The following is a 19,660-nucleotide window of genomic DNA, read 5'->3' as shown; positions in this document are numbered from 1 at the left end:
AGAGCAATGCTACAGTGCAGTGTATGAGACCATTTCGTGCAATACCGTGTTATTTAATGCAATGGACATGTAATTTACACAACAATGCATCTGTGAAAGGAGCTCGGTCATGGCATCAGTTTTGAGTTGTTTCGGCCACGTGTAAAGTTACCTTTAAATTGAAAGAAACCTTAAAATAATAATTTACTACCATATAGGAAAACACCAAAGAGATAATAAACTATAAAGGAGCAAGGTTGGTTAAGGAGGGAGAAAATTGACTCCGATTACAAACGACGAACTTGAGAAATTTTGGCTAAACTTTTCAAGATGCGCAAACCATGTCGTAGCTCCTTTAACACGCAGTAGGCAGCATGGCCGATGGCGTTCTGTTACTGTCAGCTTCATGATCATTTCTAGTGTACCAAGACTAACCTCAGTTTTTTTTGTAGGAGTGTCATATCGCAAAGGACTCAATCTTGAACGGCAGTCTACGGGAAGGGAAGCCATGTTGATTGTTGCGGTGGACGAAGAGGCTGTTACAAAATCAGTTGCACTGCTTTCAGACAGATCACCGTAAGTATGCTGTTATAAAGAAGGCAATGTAACTTTCAGTTGCACGGAGTCAGAAGTTAGAATCAGATTGCAAGTTACGCTTTGACTCTACGAAGGACAGGAAAAGGAAAACTACAATCAGTGACAAATTGTTGGTAAACTGGCCTCCCCCTTCTACCCTTTTGTGTTGTTTAGAAACTAAAACGCGTTGAAAAAGGCATTCGGGTACACTGCGCTATCCAGCATTGCATGAAGGAAAGTGGTTGTGTTCCAACGACTTGAGACGGTGTACAGACGTCATGATTCTGTGCAGACGTCTACTAGGTCTTACCATTACGTTTCAAGTGACACTGTCGCTTTTTCCACGTGAAATTAAATACACTGTGCACAGAGACTAAGGGAAAACTACCTGCAATACATCTATATGCTACATACTCTGCTGTTGAAATAACCTTTTTTCAGTGACCTGTTACACGAAGTACAGCAGCTGGTGGAGGGTTGCTGCCATCATTACTACAAGTCACTTGCCAGGTCGGCTGCGTTCACTGTTGCCATGGTAACACCGTCTAAGGTAAGATGACGCACGGAAATGGAACCCCTTGTTTCATGTACAAACTGGCATCATTGATTTTCTATGATGCGTTTCGCTCTCTTTAAAGTTACAAACATATTCTAAGAGAGCACATTGAAATGGGCATGAGATTCATGGAAGAGGGAGTACATAAACCTGGAGCCACAAATCAGAGATCACTCTTGTTGGCCTTTTTTAACGTTCTTGATTCACAACTCCCCACGGTGGACGTGTACTTCTACATAGCAAAGTTGGATTAATTCTCACACTTAAAGCTTGTGCTAGTAGTGGTACAAATGTATAAATACTTACCCAAATAAGCCTTTGTGTAGACACAAATAGTCTGATCAGAACGTTTTGAAGCAATTCTAGTTTTTAATCCACAAACGAAGAAGAAGTTATTTTCTATTTTGTTTTGTTTTTTATTTCTCCAGGAACTCAGTATCGGAGATATTGATCGGTGTAAAGGTTGTAGTCAACATATCCTTCATGTTTGTTATGAACAGAGGAAGGTGATTGCACAGTTCTCGAGGAACATTAGATGTGCAAGGTAACACTTAGTCGAAGTAGAAAAGTTTCGTGCATGTAATTTTGTTATAGGAGTTCAGCGTTTGAGTGTTTAGCAAGAATATTTCTAGTTTCCTTGATAGCTATGTCTTATAAATATATTCTTATGCAACAGCAAATATTAATTAATTTAAACAGTAATAGTTTTAAGCTGAGAGTAACTTGCGCGTCACAATTTCTGTAAATTATTTTCTGTAACACTGATCAATGGATGAAAACGACTTTTGCCTCAGAAGAAGGCACATGAAAATGAGTACATTTATGTGAGTTGGCAATATACCTGTAGATTGCGAAAATTAATTTCGAAAAAAGATTCAGTCCTGAGACTTTTTCCGACTTTATTTCGTAATTTACGGGTTGATTATGAAATCACAAAGTGACCAGGGGCCCGTTTCTCGAAGGTCCTGAATAGTTTTCGCACTCGGAAAGCCGTAGGCAAATCTCAAACGTTTTGATTACAGAGCTGTTTTATTCACATATTCTTAATATGAAGAGTGGTTCTCTTCATACGTTAAGTTTCAGGCGTATACACCTCTCTGTTTTTAGATACGGATTAGTTAAAAATTGCTTTGCGGGCCCGAAACGTTTCTGGGGCTTTCGAGAAACGGGCCCCAGTTCCCACATTTCTAAAGCATCACACCGGTATCGCAGGGGTCATGGGTTCGAATTCCATTCAAGCCTGAACTTTTTTCTGGCATCACTTTCGTAGCTGCCTTAGCTGCGTACATAAATGTGATGATCTCTCATGTCTTGAAGTCTCTCTCCCACAGTTGAAATAAACGATGTTTCATGTATCTACCTGCTTTTGGCAAAGTGCGGGCTAACGTTGTTCTTTACAAAACTCATACCCCATTCACACCAACATCTTTAAATATTTTTAAAAAGTGGTTTAACTAACCAAGGTTAAAAATTAGTTGCTCATTCCACACACCCCCCACAACTTAACAAAGTAAAATCCTATTTGATGAAAATATGTCAGCAAGGTGGTTTGAAATTTGTCTTTTCAAAATGACTGCAAAGCGTAATCGACAAATTGGAAAATCCTAAACCTGATTTAGTTAAACTAGTTTGGTTGGTGTGAATGAGACGTTGTGAAAGTTACAATTACTGATGGATTGTCGCATAATCTAACCTTTACTCTTGATCTCCACACCACTTTGAAGCTTCCAGTTAAGCTTGCGTTACGGTTTGGTGAAGTATCGATATGAAGCAGTTTATATCAGGCTCTTAAAGTCTCTTCATTTTGCTTGTGTTTCAGTGTCTCCCTTAAGCAGCTCACAGAAGCTGTTGGTTTATCAAATGATGATGTCACCAGAGGATTGATACCTCTACCACCTCAGAGAGACCTTGAAGAGCGCACGGTAAGTTTGTATCTCTGTAGGCTGCTAGGAACTTCTAGAATGTGCTTTTGCAGACTATTTCCTTTCTAAATTTAATAAGGCTCATGGAGTGAAATCGTTTTACCACTACAACTTGGAAAATAATATTTTCCAAGTTAAAAAGGGGAGACAACTTACAATCGAGCTATTAATAGAAACTCGATGGTTCACAGTCTAAGGTCAAAGTCCACACGACATTATCCCAGCCGCGTGATATTTGAGAACTAGTCTTTTTCTTCGATGTTATCCTTAGCTTTTCATAGTCTGCTTGGCAGCCGTTACGACCCAAATAACGGCTACTAAATTAAAGAGATAGGCTTGTCATACATCGTCTAAGAGAAAGTCTGGGTAGAAGGCTATATAAGTGGTGCCTTGGAATTAGAGTTTTAGCGGAACTGCAGGGTGTAGCTTCCTTGACAAAACCAGAAAAACCGTAAAATGCATTGGACTGAAAAATCTGAAAAACCGCCCTCATGGTTGACAAAAACCTAAAACCGAAGACTGAATTGGAGAAAACCCGCAAACCGCACACGACACCAAAACCGAAAAACCGTAGTTTTTTAGTGTGAAAACCGAAAAACCGAACCAAAAGTTGGCCAAGTCCGCCAAACCGAAAATCCCAACGCCCCCCTCAAGAAAAACGTTCTCCGGTTAAAATAGTTTAAAATTACTAGAGCTTTCCATTGCCAGTCTGCAATCTTTTGACAAATAGGCCCGAGCAAATAGATCTGCAGTCTGTTTGCCAAATATTGCAGACAGGCAATCGAAAGCTTATAATTTTAAACTATTTAAACCAGAGAACGTTTTCTTTTTTTTTTTTCAATTTTGAATATGTCTTATCTTGGTTACTCGTCCATTTTTAAGTATTTCCTTTCAGTTAGCTTCGCACTAGCCATTGCTGCAAGTGATCACTATCTTACCAAATAACTAAAGAAAGTTTGTTCAAGTTTCTCCTCTCTTTCTAGGTCCAGGTGATGGCTCTTCTAACTCACACGGCCCAAGTTCTACAACAAATGTCCATATTGTTGAGGTGTTGTCCCAGTGAGAAAGTGTCACTTCAGGAATGGTCTCCACTTCCGCAAGCTCTGCTATCACCACTGGCCATGTCCTCTGCTGACGATGTTCTTGTCACAGAAGTAACGCAGACGCTAGAGGTATGAACTATGAGCGCGCGTTATTATATGGCTAACTCCGTGAACGAACAAGAGGAACCGAATTCTGCACGGTGATTGGCTACCCGAGCGGGCGAAATGGCGCTATCTTGCCCCCTCGGGATTACCCGCTGTGTCCCACAAGAAAATAGTGTTCTTTTTCCATATAATAAATCTCTTATTGACCAAGCTTGTTCGGTCAAGATGGTTGGATATTGGCCTCGTTCTTTTTTTTGCGTGTTTATGGTTTAAGGAACTTGGCCAATATCAAGCCATTTTGACCTCACGCTTGGTCAATAACCCATATATATTGAATTAGTTCATGAGTTTACTGACACCTAAATTCATGACTTAAGTCAATCTTTCTTTGTGTAACAGGCTGTGTGATGTGTGTATTCCGTTTTCTCTGAAGAGTGTATTTATCTCAATTTCAGGGTTCTGTAAAGAAAGTGCAACAGCTAAGCAAAGATGTCAGACCTTACGCTGCTGTATCGGATCACGTGTTAAATAATACCAACCGGGATGACAGCACAGCTTTTATAGCTTCTTGGTAATTAATATCTTATGCGTTGTTCAACAAGATACGAAAATGACGGCCAATGCAACTGTCAGAAATCTGTCATTTGCGAAACAGGAAAAACATGCAGGAGATGGCGTGACCGAGTGGTTTAGGGCGCTCTGTTTGAAATCAGGAGATCCCTGATTAAAATCCTCCACCCTAACCGCTATCTGAATATGTTCTCGGTAGTCCCGAGTTTAACTCCTCGATCGCGTTGGTCAGCTGGTCAGCCTCCCAACAGTTGGGATTCTTAATACTTTATGTTCTGTTCGCAATATTTGTTTATTTTTTTACAGTGTTCCCAATTAATACAACAGTGCTAAATACATTTGACACTTACAAATAGTTATTTATTAATTTTTTTAATGCGCATATGTACATCGAAATCCGCCATTTTTATCGAGTCCGTGTTATGTCCATATGTAGTAATTTATTTATTTATTTATTTATTTATTTGTGTATTTTATTTTTTATTTCAGGCGTCAGTTTGGTACGGTATTGGATGCTTTTGTTAAGTTGGAGAAAATTGCTGAAGTGATTGACGAAATGTTGCCCAAGTTTTCATCCCAGTTGTAAGTTGCATAATTATTCCTTGTGTTTGGACGAAACGAGTTTATTTTTTATGAACAGTCTATCGTCCCGTCCTTACTTAAAGTTCTGCATATTACCACTTTGTATCATTTATGATATCATTCTTTGTTCTTCTGGTAATGACCTGCATATGTGCAAATGACTATTCTCTTTTTGAAGACGTCGTTTCAAATTATTCAAATCTGGAGTTGTTGTTTCAGTTGTCCCGCAGATAAAGGCCTTGGCGGACCACTGATGTGCCTTAAGAATAAGATTTTGAGAGAATGCAGGGAATTTCACGCCTGGAGAACTGACATGTTGGTAGAACGAAATGGAGAGAAACCCTTGAATGAAGACAAGGTTGATGAACAAGGTAATCAGATGATATCTTGCAATGGGGCTCATACAAAGCATGCGATGATGACCCACACAACCCTTGAAAAGTCCTTGAAAAATTCGCTATATCCTTGAAAACTCCTTGAAATTGAAAAACCCTAAGTCTCCTCGTAGAAAAGCCTTTTTATTCTCACTAGCAGATGTTGAAATGTGTTCATGAATCCTTGAATACTTGTCACTAGAAGATAACACAGCAATCTTGACGTTGATGTAGAACCTAGAAGTCAACTAAAACTTCTCAAGACTCGAAAAGTTGAATTTGATGATACATGTGTTATGTGCTTATTAGGTTAAATACCTTACATTGTAAGTAATCCCACCATCAATGTGGTTAGGTGTTCTGTATTTTGTGTTCCAAATCCTGACGGTCTGTATGAACCATGCTTAATACGTAACAAATATGTCCCAGGTCAAACTGTAGGTCATACATCTGTCCGTTCTTACAACAAGCAGAATCCGTCTACATCTGCGGACCAGAGTAAGACAAAACTAAGGATCATATTTTTTCGCTTTTTATTGGCGTGATTAAATATGTTGGAGAAACCTAATAACTGTTCCAGAGTTAAACTTAATTTACCAACGAATGGTCTTAGATATTACGATTGTGTTTTAGGTGTGGTTACTTTAAACTCGTTCATCAATGGCGTGGAGTCTTTGAACACCTCGCTGCTCCTAGCGGTTCAGCGGTTGGCAAAAACAGCAGAAAACAGTTCACAAGAAAGTACTATAGAAGACCGAGATGCTGGTGTGAATGAAACCGGCCCAGGTAATGTGTCATTCTTACCTGAATTGAGAGCAAATAGTTCCAAAGTTGAAGATGTCCAACACCTAGAATTTTCACGAGGCAGCGTTCAAATTTCGTTTTGACCACGAGCTGGTATTGTTCTTGGTAGACCTGAGTTCAATTCCTCGTAAGCAGCCAACTAGTCTGCCTCCTACCAGTTGGGGTTGTTAAAAATGTGTTACATTCATTTAGCTTACTCATTTCATTGTTTTTTTGTTTAATTCCATTAACCCCATTTGGGGGAGTGGCCAATTAAGATATCGAAATCAGAGAAATCGTGAAAGAAGTTTAAATGTCTAGCGAATTAAAACAGAAACAGCCCATATTTTCATTAGGTTCTCGGGTAAGACACTTTACACTCACAATGTGTCTCTCTATCCAGGAGTAAAAATGGTCATGTGACCTGAGAAAATCTTGTGTTGACCTGGGATGGACTAGCGTCTTATCTTAAGGGCGAAGAAATACCCGTCGTGTACTACAGAAACTAAAGCCAATGCCCTACTGTCTGGTCAGTTCTACTTGGCTTGTAGTCATGGCTTCATCCAATTATTTTTTCTCTCTCTTACAGACGATACTGAGAATTTACAACTACATAATGGACACTTGACAACCCTTCTCCATCAAAGCTTGCTTGATGACATCAACAGCCTCGACTTCAACAACGTGACGAGAGCAATCTCTAGCCTCATGTCCCAACTCAAAGACATGGCTGATTCTACAGGGTCGGCTTATAGCTCTCCAGTCCAGCTGTCGTCTATTGGCTTCTGCACGCAGTTACTAGCAAGTTCCATTCCTCTTCTACATCAGTACTTGAACCTCTCGCAGAACCTCCTCGTCAATTTATTAGCAGCCCACCGTGCAACAAGCAAACTGCTCTCTGTCTTGTTGAGCATTTTTACTGACCTGGCCTCGAAGGGATTCTGTCTCCCCCCGGAAATTGAAGAGGGTGAAGGGGACGGGGCCACAGAATTCGAAGACATTGAAGGGGGAGGTATCGGAGAAGGAGAAGGAATGAAGGATGTCAGTGACCAAATAGAGAACGAGGATCAGGTTTGTTAATATTTAACTTAATAATTTTTTTTCTACTTCTACCATAAATGTTGCTTTTCGTTTCCCAAGCCGAAGATAGTATTTTTTTTTCTCGCAAATAACCGTGCAGTTCCTTTGTTGTAAGATTGGAAAAAAATGGTGGTACATTCACGGCTAATTGAGTGACTTTCTCCATTTATCATTGCCTGTTCTTCTCGACAGTGACGTGCCTTGATATTAGGTAATGATCACGATTTTTAAATCTTAATTTAATTTTCCCTGAGCCAACCCTTCAAGTTAAAGTCTTGTTTGGCCTGCTGCTTCACAGCTTCTCTAAGCAGAAAATTTAAACTAACTATAATCGTGGACAAAAGATCCGCGGACAATTATGTAATGTAACGAATTATCCGTGTTTTACAACTGAAGTTTGATAAAGGCACCGTTATCCTTTCAAAAACGCGTTGCTGTTCTCCCTCCCCATCGAATACAATGCTGAAAATCAGGACAAATTGCAGGTACTAGTTTACAACATTGTATGTGGGGTGGAGGGAGAGGTTAGGCAGGTGACGTTGCATCTGCGTCTGGCGTGTGTGCCAAAGCACCAAAAGTGCAAATTTGTCCCAAGACGTTTGTCCATGATTGTAGGTTTAACCAAAGATGAGTAAAAATAATTGATTTTCTGTGTTTTTACAACTGTGTTGAGGGTATATTTTTTTCGTTTGCCACTTCCAAGCTTGAAGATACCAAGCAAGAAGGACAGGAGCAAGAAAAGAAAGAGGAAAATCCCCAACAGCAAATACCCGACGAAGAAAACGGCATCGAGATGAGCGAGAACTTTGAGGGTGCTCTACATGACGTGGAGACTGGAGAGGAAGAGGAGAACGATAAGAGCGAAGAGGAGAACGAAGATGAAAGTGAAGTGGATAAACAGATGGGAGAAGTGGATGGACAGGACACTGAAAAACTAGATGAGAAGATGTGGGGAGACTCAGATGACGAGGATGAAAAAGAGGTAGATTTGAGAAACATCAATTTAACAAATTGACATCAGTTTTTCACGCGTCTGTCCTGTTATTGATGATGAATTTCGTCATAACATTGTCAAGGTAGCTGTGGATCCACGAGGCGATAGCCGAGTGGATCTGCAGACTACTTTGACAATGCTATGACGAAGTTCATTGTCAATAGCAGGACAGACGTATGAAAAACTGATGTCAATTTGTTTTCTACGATAACATTTTGTCAAAGTGTTCGCTCTCGCTTGTTGACGCGTCGCATAAATTACAAATTCAGGTGTCTGTCCGCATATTGACGATGAAAATTAGCCAATGAGCGCGCGAGAATTTCTGCAGTTACCGTAAAATTAAAGAGGAAAACTAATTTTCTTTATTTCGTGATAAAAATATACGCTAGAAAAGAACGACATTTCGACCGTTTAACAGTCAAGTTCGGTTCACGGACGAAAATTAACCGGTATAAATATATGGTAAAGGCGCTAAAATTTTCTATAGTTGCTTAATATGAATTGAGGCACTTTGGTCTTTTTTCAGTGAGCGTGATGTTTAACTTCGCAAACCCAAAACGTGGTCTTATTCATATCACAGTCAAATAGGTTTCATTCGGCTACGAAAGTAGAGTTTCCTACGTCACAATGCGAAACTTCAGCCCATTTTGTTTTGGCCTCATCTTTTACACCCAGTAGTAAGATAGCCGGATTTTTATACAACGATGTTTGTTTAAAACTCTTCCAAACAGCATGTCTGTAACACGAATTGTGCTATCTAAATCAAACCTCCAGTTCACGTTTTTTTAATGCTTTTGCTAACTTACAAGCATTTACCTACAATGCATGAAAAAACCTACTTACAATACTTTGCATTACGTTACTTGCTTACTTACTTACAATACGCAATAATTACGTATTATGGCATAACCTACTTACACATCACGCTACTTAAAGACTTACAATACACTGTAATTACTTACTTACACAAAAAAGAAATACTCGCAACAAATTACGCCTTAACTGGTGAGATAGGATTTCCACTTCTGTTGAAATTCCCTTTCACCATTCAACGTGGCAGCAATATATTTCTCGATTTTATCCTGCACTAATGAGATCTAGTTTACGTTCGATTGTTACGAAGTAGTTCGCGTTTCAGTTAAACATTAGTCGTGTGCTATCTTGCGACTTTAAAGCAGCCGAGGAGACGCAGAAACTGAGCATTCTGGGTTCTCATAATGGAAAACGGTCTCTAGCGTTTGTCGTCAGATTTTACTTTGGGTGGGTAATATCATGGATTGGGTTTCGGTACATCGATCGATGAGGGCAAGTAATGGCACTCACTCAAAGCTCATTGCTACGCGCCATGCAAATTAGCGAACATGTAGAATTTACGTTTCATAAATGCACATACATAAATTTTTTTTTCAATCCAAAAATGTTGCGACGAAGTTGTGATAACAGGTAATGAAAAGTTTTGCTTGTTCTGGACTCTGGTAAAACGCCGAATACGAGGTAACGTTAATTTCATATCTTACTCACAGGAACAAGAGATGAAAGAAGAGAAGGGAACTGGAGCAGAAGCTGAATCTCAGTCACAGCTGGTCGCTAAGGACGACAACAAAGGTGTGGTAAAACAGTGCCTTTTTCTATGGATCATTAGTTTGTGAGGAAAGGGTTGTTGCTCTGTGTCGTTGCGCAGGTAAAGACATTAGTAAGTTTACGAAACCACGACGGCGACGCCGAGGACAACACGAATCTCGCGATACTCTAAAGTCATTTACTTTGTTTATCACTGTCAAAACTATCGAGAAACTAAATCGGGAACACTGCGATAAATTTGAAATAACAATTTAAAAAAATTAGCCGGCGAATTGATTCTTTTGTTCGGTGACGGTGACGTTCCCGTTGCCGTTGCCGTCGTGGTTTCTTAAACTCCCTAATAGGGAGTGCGTTATAATTCTTGGTACATTTCTTTGCCCTCCTCTGCAAGACAACAACGTGAAAAGAGCAAATTTTGTGTTGTCTGGAGAACGTGAACCACGACGGCTAATTTTTTAAATTTTTATTTCAGTATTTATCGCTGTGTTCCGGATTTAGTTTTGTGATAGTTTTGACAGTGATAAACAAAGTAAATGACTTTAGAGTACCGGAGATTCGGAGGTAAAGTATAAATTCATTTTTTAATCGACGGTGTCCTCGGCGTCGCCGTCGTGGTTTCGTAAACTCCCAGGAGTTTAAGAAAACCACAACGGCAACGGCAACGTCGCTAAACAAAGAGTTCAATATGAGCAAAACAATGGCTGTGCACGTGCGTTATAATTCTTGGTACATTTCTTTGCCGTCCTCTGCAAAACAACAACGTGAAATGGCCAAATTTTGCGTTGTCTGGAGAACGTGAACCACGACGGCTAATTTTTTAAATGTCTGTTCTGAATTTAACTTTGGGTTGCATGTTCAGTTTCGTGACAGTTTTGACAAAAGAAACAAAGAAAACGACTTCAGAGTATCGCGAGATTCCTAGGCAGAATATAAATTCGTTTTTAATCGACATTGTCCTCGGCGTCGCCGTCGTGGTTTCTTAAACTCCCTATTTATTTCATGAACCTGGATTTGATGAGGTAACCGTTACCTTATAACGCTTGGCAGCCGAGGTTAGTCTAAATTGGCTTCAGGCCCATATCGTCGGTTGTATCTAAGTGTGAACACGTCACTCGTCATCACTGATTTGATATTTCACAGATCGTAACGCAAACTCTCATGGTTTCACACACAGTAGTTGTCGTTTATCGAATTTTGAAAAATGGTTTTAAACAATACCGACTGTCCTCTACTTTGAGCGTGGCCAAACTTCACCTGAATGGCTGATGACCAATCATACAACGTTGGACACCCATTTAGAGCTTGCTTTGATATGATGTGTTCACACTTAGATGGAAACGACGGCTAAAGCAAAGAAATCATATCGTTTTGAACGCTAGTTGTTCCTTAGGGGAAATACAGTTTCTTTTCTTGTTGCAGTCTTTTTTTGTTACACTGCATCTTAACAATGCATGTTACGTTTACATAAAAACAGGATCTGCAGAGGAAAGTAAAGAAAAAAGCGATCAGCAACCAGGTGCTGATGAAGATCAAAATGACGAGAAACTCAATCAAGCTGACGAAGATCAGGAAGGAAACTTGAGTGATGAACGAGAAGATGACCAGGAAGATACTGGTCAGCAAGAACAAGAAGGGTTCCCTGAGACATACGAACCTGCTAACCTGGATCTACCAGATGATCTGCAGCTTGATGAGGAGGGGAACGAAGGAAGTGAAGGTAGGCAACGCTATTTTTTTAAATTTCTCAATGCAGTTGCAGCGCTGGTATCTCGCTTTTCATTCCATTATAGAAGGTTCCATATATAGAAGTTGACGGCTGAGCTGCGTGAGAATTTAACCCGTGTTCGGATTAACTATCCAGCAGATAGAAACCATGCTATGTCCATTCAAGCCATTTTCTATGGCGTAAATGGACCTAATCACTCAAAATAAATTGATGGATTTAATGATTGACTCTGTTTTTTTTCGCTCCGTTCATTTTGTTACGTTAAGCAATGTTTGACCTGTGACATTTGTGTGGTTTTTAACACCCAAAACGTGTTTTTGTTAGTGGATATATTTCGTTTGATTGCGAGTTAAGGGTAATTATTCAGAAACGCGTTGAAAGCGTTACTGTGCTTGTTATGGAAAAACTCAATTTGCCTGTCCATTTTAGACTTTTCTGTCTCCATAGATCTAGGAGAAGAAATGGAAATGGAAGACATTGACGATGATGAAGCGAATACAGGAGAGGGAGCAAATGACCAGGAAATGGACGCCAGGGAAGATGAAGAAGAAGGACAAATGGCAGACGAGGAGAGGACAGAAGGAATGGAGGGCAGTGAGAAACAAGATGAGGGAGAGAGTCCCAAGGTAAGTGGATATCAAGTTTTATCATTGAGGAGGTATGCAGTTTCTGATGAAGCGTTGTGGAACAGAAATAATCAAACCTTCACTAGCGACACTTCCTCATACCTTTATACCTCCTATAAGCGGTCTCAGAAATGTGGTCGCACCGGTGTCCACTTTGAGAGGCAGTTCTTGAGAAAACTGTCTATAATTATCGTCCCATTTGTTCCCAACGTGCCATTTGCTCGTGAATCATTGTATCTGGGTTGAAGGTATCAATCTTGAAACAGAAAGATCAGGAAGAGGATTTTGACAAATTTTGGTTTAAGGCAACCTTGGAGACTCAGTTAGTCGGGGCGACCCAAGGTACACCGGGCATCCCAAAATGTATGCAAGGTAGGCAGAACTTCACACTGGTTTATATCCCATGCAAGAAGGCATGAAAGTGGCCCGGGCAGATTTGCACAAAAAATACAATGCCACATATTTTGCGTCTAATGAGAGACTGGGGTTTCAACTGGTCTTGTAACTAGTCTGATAACTGTAACTTAACAGTACGAGGTACACCATTCTTTCAAACGTTCGTCGCGCTTATTTTGCTTTTTCTTCGTGTTCCCCTGAAGAGTGGTTGCCTAATCTAAATCTGACCTAAATGTTTATTCTTCTCAGGAAGAAGAAGATGCTGTTGCTGAGACTGATCAAGAAGACTGGAAAACAAATGCAGATAGTCAGGTCAGATTAGATCATAAAGTAAAGCGTTCTGGTAATTTAACTTATACCATTAATCATGTAATCATGTAATCATGTACTTGCCTTGGTTTGAAACTGTTAAACAATTCGATTATGAGCTCGAGATTTCTATCACGCATAGAAATCGAGAGCGAATAATCTAATTGTTTTGGTATAAATCTACTAGTCGTTCTAAACTTTATCTAAAAACTCTTCACAGACACCTCGAAAACGCAAAGAAGCGGCCGTCATTCTGTTAACAAGCGCACACTGCTACGCTACTCTATCTATCACAGAATAGATGGTGAGTGGTGTAACCAATCAGAGAACGGCATTCGTGATAGAACGCTAGTAGATTTACATAAAAGATTAAAGACCTCGTGCAAAGCAGGCCTCATCCAATCATAGAAAGATACTTTTAACCAATCAGGTCCCAAAACAAAACCAATCTTCCTTGGATCACGTGATTCTTCCCGCGCGTAGTACCAGTCACAGGTCGTCAAGTTTTGATAGGCTAATTATGCTTCTTGTGCTTTCAATAGCGATTCCAGGTTTTCATTTCACAAAGAGAAAGTCAAGTAATATATCAAACACGAAAGACCGTGTTTGACCACATTTCCAAACACCGAGAAGGGAGTTGAAAATACGACGCGTAGCGGAGTATTTTTCACGAACTTTGAGGTGTTTGGAAATGTGGTCAAACACTGTCTTGAGTGTTTGAGTTTCTTTTCAATCGAAACTAAAGCTAAGGAGAATACAGAGGAATAAAATCGTAAAAATCTATGCTAATTAAGATGATATATCCAAACACCGTCACGGTCATGATTTCCTTTGTTTAAACTAGATGAATTATTAATGAGTTTAAGAAGTTGAATTCCAAATTGTTGTAGATCGTTAGGTGTGCCACAAATGAGATACCCGGTCAGTCATCTTTTTCAACATTTTTATTTCCAGTCTCAAGATAACGTCCAGGCCGTAGAGGATTCTGGAGAAGGCGAGGGAACTGGAGAACAATCTGATATTACCGCTGGCCAATCTGAGTCCACAGAAGGTAGTGAAGAGCAGGGAGTGGGGCGAGCTGAAGCACCTAGCAACGAGGGACACCACGGGGAGTCACGTCAGAGCACTGTCCAGGCCCCTGCTGACACCAATCAACAGGTTAGTGAGGAAAGTCTCATCATATTCCTTTCTTATTGGTCCAGCTGCGCTTAAAAATTTACTTTGAAACTCGTTAAACTGCGAAAGTTGCTACAAATGTGATGAAACCAATACAGTGCATAAGTACGACCTCCAGTCGTGAAGGTTCCTTTAAGGAATTTAAGTTGGTGTTCTTTACTATTTTAACTTTTACACCAGCGTGAATGATATATACATATATACATACTTGAAACGAAAATAGATGTTCAACCGACACTGCGTCGTGTCTATTAAATGCTATCAGAGTTATCAATGGCTCATTTCTCTTCATTTATATTTGCAATACTTATACCTTGGCCAGAAAGTAGGTTAGGAAAAGAAAGAGAACTATCAGCAATCTCTTGGACGTACCATTAAAAGAAGAGTGCGAAAAAGACAACAGAGAATACGTGCTTAAACTGGGTAGGTTCTAGTACAGTTGTTGATGTTCTTCGTTCTAAATTCCAACAGTCTCGTCAGAGAAAGCAGATGAACCGCGCAAGGTCTGATAGAACACTGGGCTCCATGGACGAAACCACTCACAAGAGACTTAAGACTGTGGATAAAACAGAGCAGGGGCCTGGAGCGGAGGTAAACAGTGTCTTTGGATACAAACAACATATCGTGTTTTTCGTTCAACAATTGAATGTATCCTTGCAGCTTGTCATCTCGATAGTGACTAAATTATTTTTGCCCTTTTTTTTACGTGGAAACGTTTCTGGTTATGAATACAAGGGACACGATCATTTCGGAAAAAGACGACACTGACCAGCAAATAGTGTCGCGCACAGTTTCTAAAAATAGATTACATCACCAGAGACCCCCCACATGACTCAGACAAGAATTACAGTCCGGTAGAAGGTTTGTATGAGCGCGTTGTCTTCTAGACCAGAAAATCAGGCAAAAAAAAGAAAAGATTGGTGATCTAGGTCTTTGGTTAGCTGAAGTGATGTTAGAAAGGAAACACTGCTGCCGTGGGTAATGTAAAACGGATTCAAGGTGTCCAGAACCTAAATGTCACAAATCTTGCACGAGGATCTTACAAAGCCGCAGTGACTGTCGGACAGATCCCAAAACCTTCAGGAATTGGAAGTCGAGAACTTTCAAGGCGGCGGTTGCGACTAGCCGATCAGAATACTTCACAGAGAAACGTATTACGAAGAAACTTATCTGCTGTTTATCCTGGTCTTGAAGAGAAGACTCATCAGCTGACTTATTGCCAGAAATTCCCAACTTTGACAACCCGAGCCGTCCACTCAAACGAATACGATAGAGTAGGAGGATATAATTATTATCCCTGAGACAATTCCAAATTCATGGCTGAATCAGGTGTACTGTGCAATGAACCATCAATTTGTCTATCAACTTTATTGGTCTCATAGGTAAATATGTACATATATAGGGAATCAATAAGAAATAAAATGTAAAGACAAAAAGGGATTGCGCGAACGCGAAAGTATCCCATGCGAGGCGTAAAAGGAAAAAAAAACATAAAAAGATCTAAAATTTAATAGAATTACAATAAATCAATTTGGAGAACCAAGATTTTAATAGAGCCATTTATCCGACCATATGAACAAATCTGTGACTGTTAGCAGACCTCAACTGCCTCTATTTCATAGCTATGTTTGGCGCGATAGGTGTAACATAAATAGCGCGGGCTGAAACTTTTCTTTTTATATGCGAAGACAGAGCGGGCGAGTTTCATCACGGCAAGGCAACGAATTGGAAGGTATCTACGGTATTTCTTTAAGGTATTTCTTTGCTGGATTGCTAGCTTTCTTGTGAGTGACACACCTGAATGTCGGGTACAGCAATGGTATTTTTTCTGCTATGGAGGTAGAGAGTGTATTCATAAACAGCTTTCACATATACATGAGAGGCCCATCATATTTTGCCGCCATCCTTCAAACTCATTATTATTATTATTATTATTATTATTATTATTATTGTTGTTATAATTATAATTATAATTATTATTATTATTATTATTGTTATTATTCCAACGTACATGTCGTGGGTTTTCTCCAACATTTTGAGCTAGAGAGGCTATGGAATAGCAAAATAAATCGCTGAGTATCGCGCTGAAGAGCTCACGAGCGCCGTTGCTCCATACGTCGCTCTCAGAGAAGTAGCGCGGGATTAAATTTTCGTGACGTCATTTGTGCGCGACGCTATTATGTTAAGAAAAAAACTGACTGAGCTTAAGGTATGAAAAGCACAAAGGATAATCTTATTTTAATGTTGACCGTAAAATGTATAGCTCGCAGCTTCTTTTACATATTGTTGTTTCGTTTGCTTTCCTTTTCTTCTGTGATCCTTGTAATTCAAGAGAACATCTTTTACATCTTTTCCCCTTAATCGACATTGAGGCTACTTCCTTCCTTCTTTTCGTTGGCCTGATATGGCGCCAGATAGGAAAGTCGAAAGCGACAGAAATCCACGAGGAACTCCTGGCGGCGAGTTGAACTCTCGTTTATTTTCTTTACTTGCTCAGGCGAACAAGGCAACAAGTCAAGATCTCTTCCAGCACATGCAAAATGAAGATCCATCGTCTCACGATGCGCAGACTCTGGATAGTGCAACCGCTGATCAAGCTAAAGAGCAAGAAAAGGCACACTTTCCCGATATGCATAGCGATGGAGAAGACGAAGAGGAAGAGGAAATGAAATCTACTTTGTTGGAAGAGAATGATGAACTTCCTGTAAGTGGTGCGATTTTGCAATCAAACATGTCAGTGATGAGGGGAAGCAGGGAAAGAGGGGGAGGGGGCGGTAGGTTGAAAAACAAGAATTATCTTTGTCAGTTGGATTCTGGTCTCTGAGAATTGAGGTTTTTTCAAAAATGGTGTCTGTTGCTTTGGCTGTATGTACGAAATGTTATTTGAAATGAGGTGTAGCATAGTTTGTGATAAATGTGATTGTGTACAGAGAAAACAAGGCGATTGAAGGGTTGATGATATGTGTTACAGCTCATCGGCTTTTTCTGCAGTCCTACTTGGCAAGAAAAACGAAACCAGGAGCTCAGGGAAATTACAAGTAGCAAAGATCGATTTTCTTACTGTGTGATATCTCTTTAGACGCCAGACAAACCACAGCAATCTCGACTACCACCGCCAATCAAGTCTCAAATAACAGCAGATAATGAAGATGGAAGCGATGGAGCTGAGAGTGAGTCTCGTGAGGATGACATGGAAACTAATGATGGTGAAGAAATGACAGCTGAGCGCATGCGCAGTACTTATCACTCTTCTGATATGGCGCTGGCGTTTGAGAGACTGGTAAGACCTGAGTGTTTGTTAATACGCTATATCGCGTCTTAGAATGGCATTTTCTGATTTCTTTCATGTTTAAAATAATGAAAGTTCCACGCTTGTAACATAATGAACATTTCGTCTTTAATATTTATTCACCGAGCTCAATTTTTTTTAATCTTTCGTTACGCTCATGATGCTCTCGGCATTGTCGATCCTTGCAGTATGCAGGATGCGTGTCACATATGAGCCTGCTACAATGGCCTAGCTCCGTAGCTCTGTGATCAGAGCAGAATCTGGGCCGTTATCTGGGCGGTATCTGGAAGGTCCTGGGTTTGAATCCTGTCAGGGTTCAGATTTTTGTGTAACGCTCGCAACACAATGAACGTGTCACCTTTATCAAAATGTTTTTCCATTGAAACCTTAACTATTAAACGTGTAACAGTCCTTGCAAATATTTAAGCAACTTTCTTCCTTCTTGAAGGACATATCATCGCTGGATCCTGAGAAGTTAAGGTCAGATCTCGAACATCAGTTGGCAGAGTGGAGCAACATGGACCGAGGTACGGCCGACGAACAGCGAGTCGCACAAGAGGTCTGGCGCAAGTACGAGCTTCTCACCTCCAGTCTTTCTCAGGAGTTGTGTGAACAGTTGCGACTGGTGCTAGAACCTTCATTAGCTACGAAACTCAAGTACGTTATTTGCAAAGGACGCTTCCTATTCAACAACAACAACAACAACAACAAAAACAACAACAACAATAACTTTATTTGTACTCATACCAAAACTTGAAGTGTACAAAAATAAATTTAAAATAAAATAAAAACTGGTAGCAATTCTGCTTATTTTGGACCAGAAGTTAGTGGGTCCCAAAATTTTCTGAAAAAGCCTCCAGGCAATGCAAAGAACCATTGAACTGAGATTTACATAAATTTCGGGATCAGAGAGGAACGGTGAAATTTGGGTCTACCTTGTGAGGTTGTCTTTTGTTTCGAATTCAGAAAAATCTTCCATTCTTGGTCCGAGAAATCATTGATACTTTCTTTGGTCGAGACATTTATAGGATTAGGTGAGGGTTCATTTTCTCCAATCTAACTATTCACCACAATATGAGTACCTTGTGCAACAGAAAAGAGAAGAAAACTCCAAATTCTCACAACTCTCATTGAATGAAATGTGTAAGAATTGTAAAGGAGAATCAGCATTTTGAACTTGTGACGGGAACGTTTAATGCTGGAGAAAACAAACATTAACGTGAGCTGAGCTCACATTCGAGAAGGATGTTGCCAACTACTTGACGAGTGTTGTGAATTTATCTTATGGAAGGGCTTAGGGTGTTCTAACTGCGGGACTTCCGGCGGGGGTATAACCGAGTTATTTAGGGTCAGGTTTCTTACACATGTTGATTCTTGTAGGGGAGATTACCGGTCGGGGAAAAGGTTAAACATGAGGAAGGTGATCTCTTACATCGCCAGTCAGTTCCGCAAGGACAAGATCTGGCTGAGGAGAACTAAGCCTAGTAAGAGGCAGTACCAGATCATGTTGGCTGTGGACGATTCTTCCAGTATGAATGATAACCACTCTAAACAGGTAAGAGGAAGAAACCAACAACTACTGGAAACAGGTGACAAACAATGAACAGGCTGAACATTTGTTTAGTGTCTACTCGAAGTCTGTGAGGGAAAGTTAACCACCCTTCAGGCCTCGGTTGTTCGAAGTCTGGATATATCGGGTATATCGCTTTATTATATGGCTAGCTCCATGAGCGGGCAAGATGAATCAAATCCGTGAGTTTATGGACCTCCACTCCGTCTCGGTCCATTAACGCGCAAAAAAAGAACTCGGCCAATATCCAGCCATCTTGACCTCACACTTAGTCAATAACCCGTACATCCAGTGGATAACTGTTAACAAAACAAACCACGCTATCCGCTGGCTAGTGATTTATCCGATGAATAGCGTTATCCACCTTTCGAACAACCCGGTCCAGGGCTATAACAATGAACATTTTTGAAAAATCTCTTATTC

At 40.2% G+C, this 19,660-nt stretch overlaps 1 protein-coding gene across 3 annotated transcripts in view; it reads left to right on the top strand.

Moving 5' to 3' along the window:
• LOC145481453 (midasin-like) overlaps window positions 1–19,660 on the top strand; it is an 85,244-nt gene that overhangs the window by 62,163 nt on the left and 3,421 nt on the right. For 2 of the 3 annotated variants that reach the window (XM_081459948.1, XM_081459947.1), the window contains exons 71-91: window positions 432–555; window positions 997–1,105; window positions 1,540–1,655; window positions 2,931–3,033; window positions 4,017–4,205; window positions 4,637–4,752; window positions 5,241–5,333; window positions 5,553–5,704; window positions 6,341–6,493; window positions 7,080–7,561; window positions 8,274–8,552; window positions 10,088–10,169; window positions 11,620–11,862; window positions 12,319–12,497; window positions 13,143–13,205; window positions 14,157–14,360; window positions 14,850–14,969; window positions 16,876–17,082; window positions 17,458–17,658; window positions 18,116–18,324; window positions 19,048–19,222. In XM_081459948.1, the coding sequence (XP_081316074.1) occupies window positions 432–555; window positions 997–1,105; window positions 1,540–1,655; window positions 2,931–3,033; window positions 4,017–4,205; window positions 4,637–4,752; window positions 5,241–5,333; window positions 5,553–5,704; window positions 6,341–6,493; window positions 7,080–7,561; window positions 8,274–8,552; window positions 10,088–10,169; window positions 11,620–11,862; window positions 12,319–12,497; window positions 13,143–13,205; window positions 14,157–14,360; window positions 14,850–14,969; window positions 16,876–17,082; window positions 17,458–17,658; window positions 18,116–18,324; window positions 19,048–19,222 (3,599 nt within the window). Of the gene's footprint in view, window positions 1–431; window positions 556–996; window positions 1,106–1,539; window positions 1,656–2,930; window positions 3,034–4,016; window positions 4,206–4,636; window positions 4,753–5,240; window positions 5,334–5,552; window positions 5,705–6,340; window positions 6,494–7,079; window positions 7,562–8,273; window positions 8,553–10,087; window positions 10,170–11,619; window positions 11,863–12,300; window positions 12,498–13,142; window positions 13,206–14,156; window positions 14,361–14,849; window positions 14,970–16,875; window positions 17,083–17,457; window positions 17,659–18,115; window positions 18,325–19,047; window positions 19,223–19,660 lie in introns of all 3 variants that reach the window. The other variant, XM_081459946.1, reaches the window with a different exon arrangement.

This window comes from Orbicella franksi, chromosome 3, assembly GCF_964199315.1.
Source record: "Orbicella franksi chromosome 3, jaOrbFran1.1, whole genome shotgun sequence".
Lineage (NCBI taxonomy): Eukaryota > Metazoa > Cnidaria > Anthozoa > Scleractinia > Merulinidae > Orbicella > Orbicella franksi.
The sequence above is the reverse complement of the archived record's forward strand: the minus strand, read 5'-3'. Positions and strand labels throughout refer to the sequence as shown.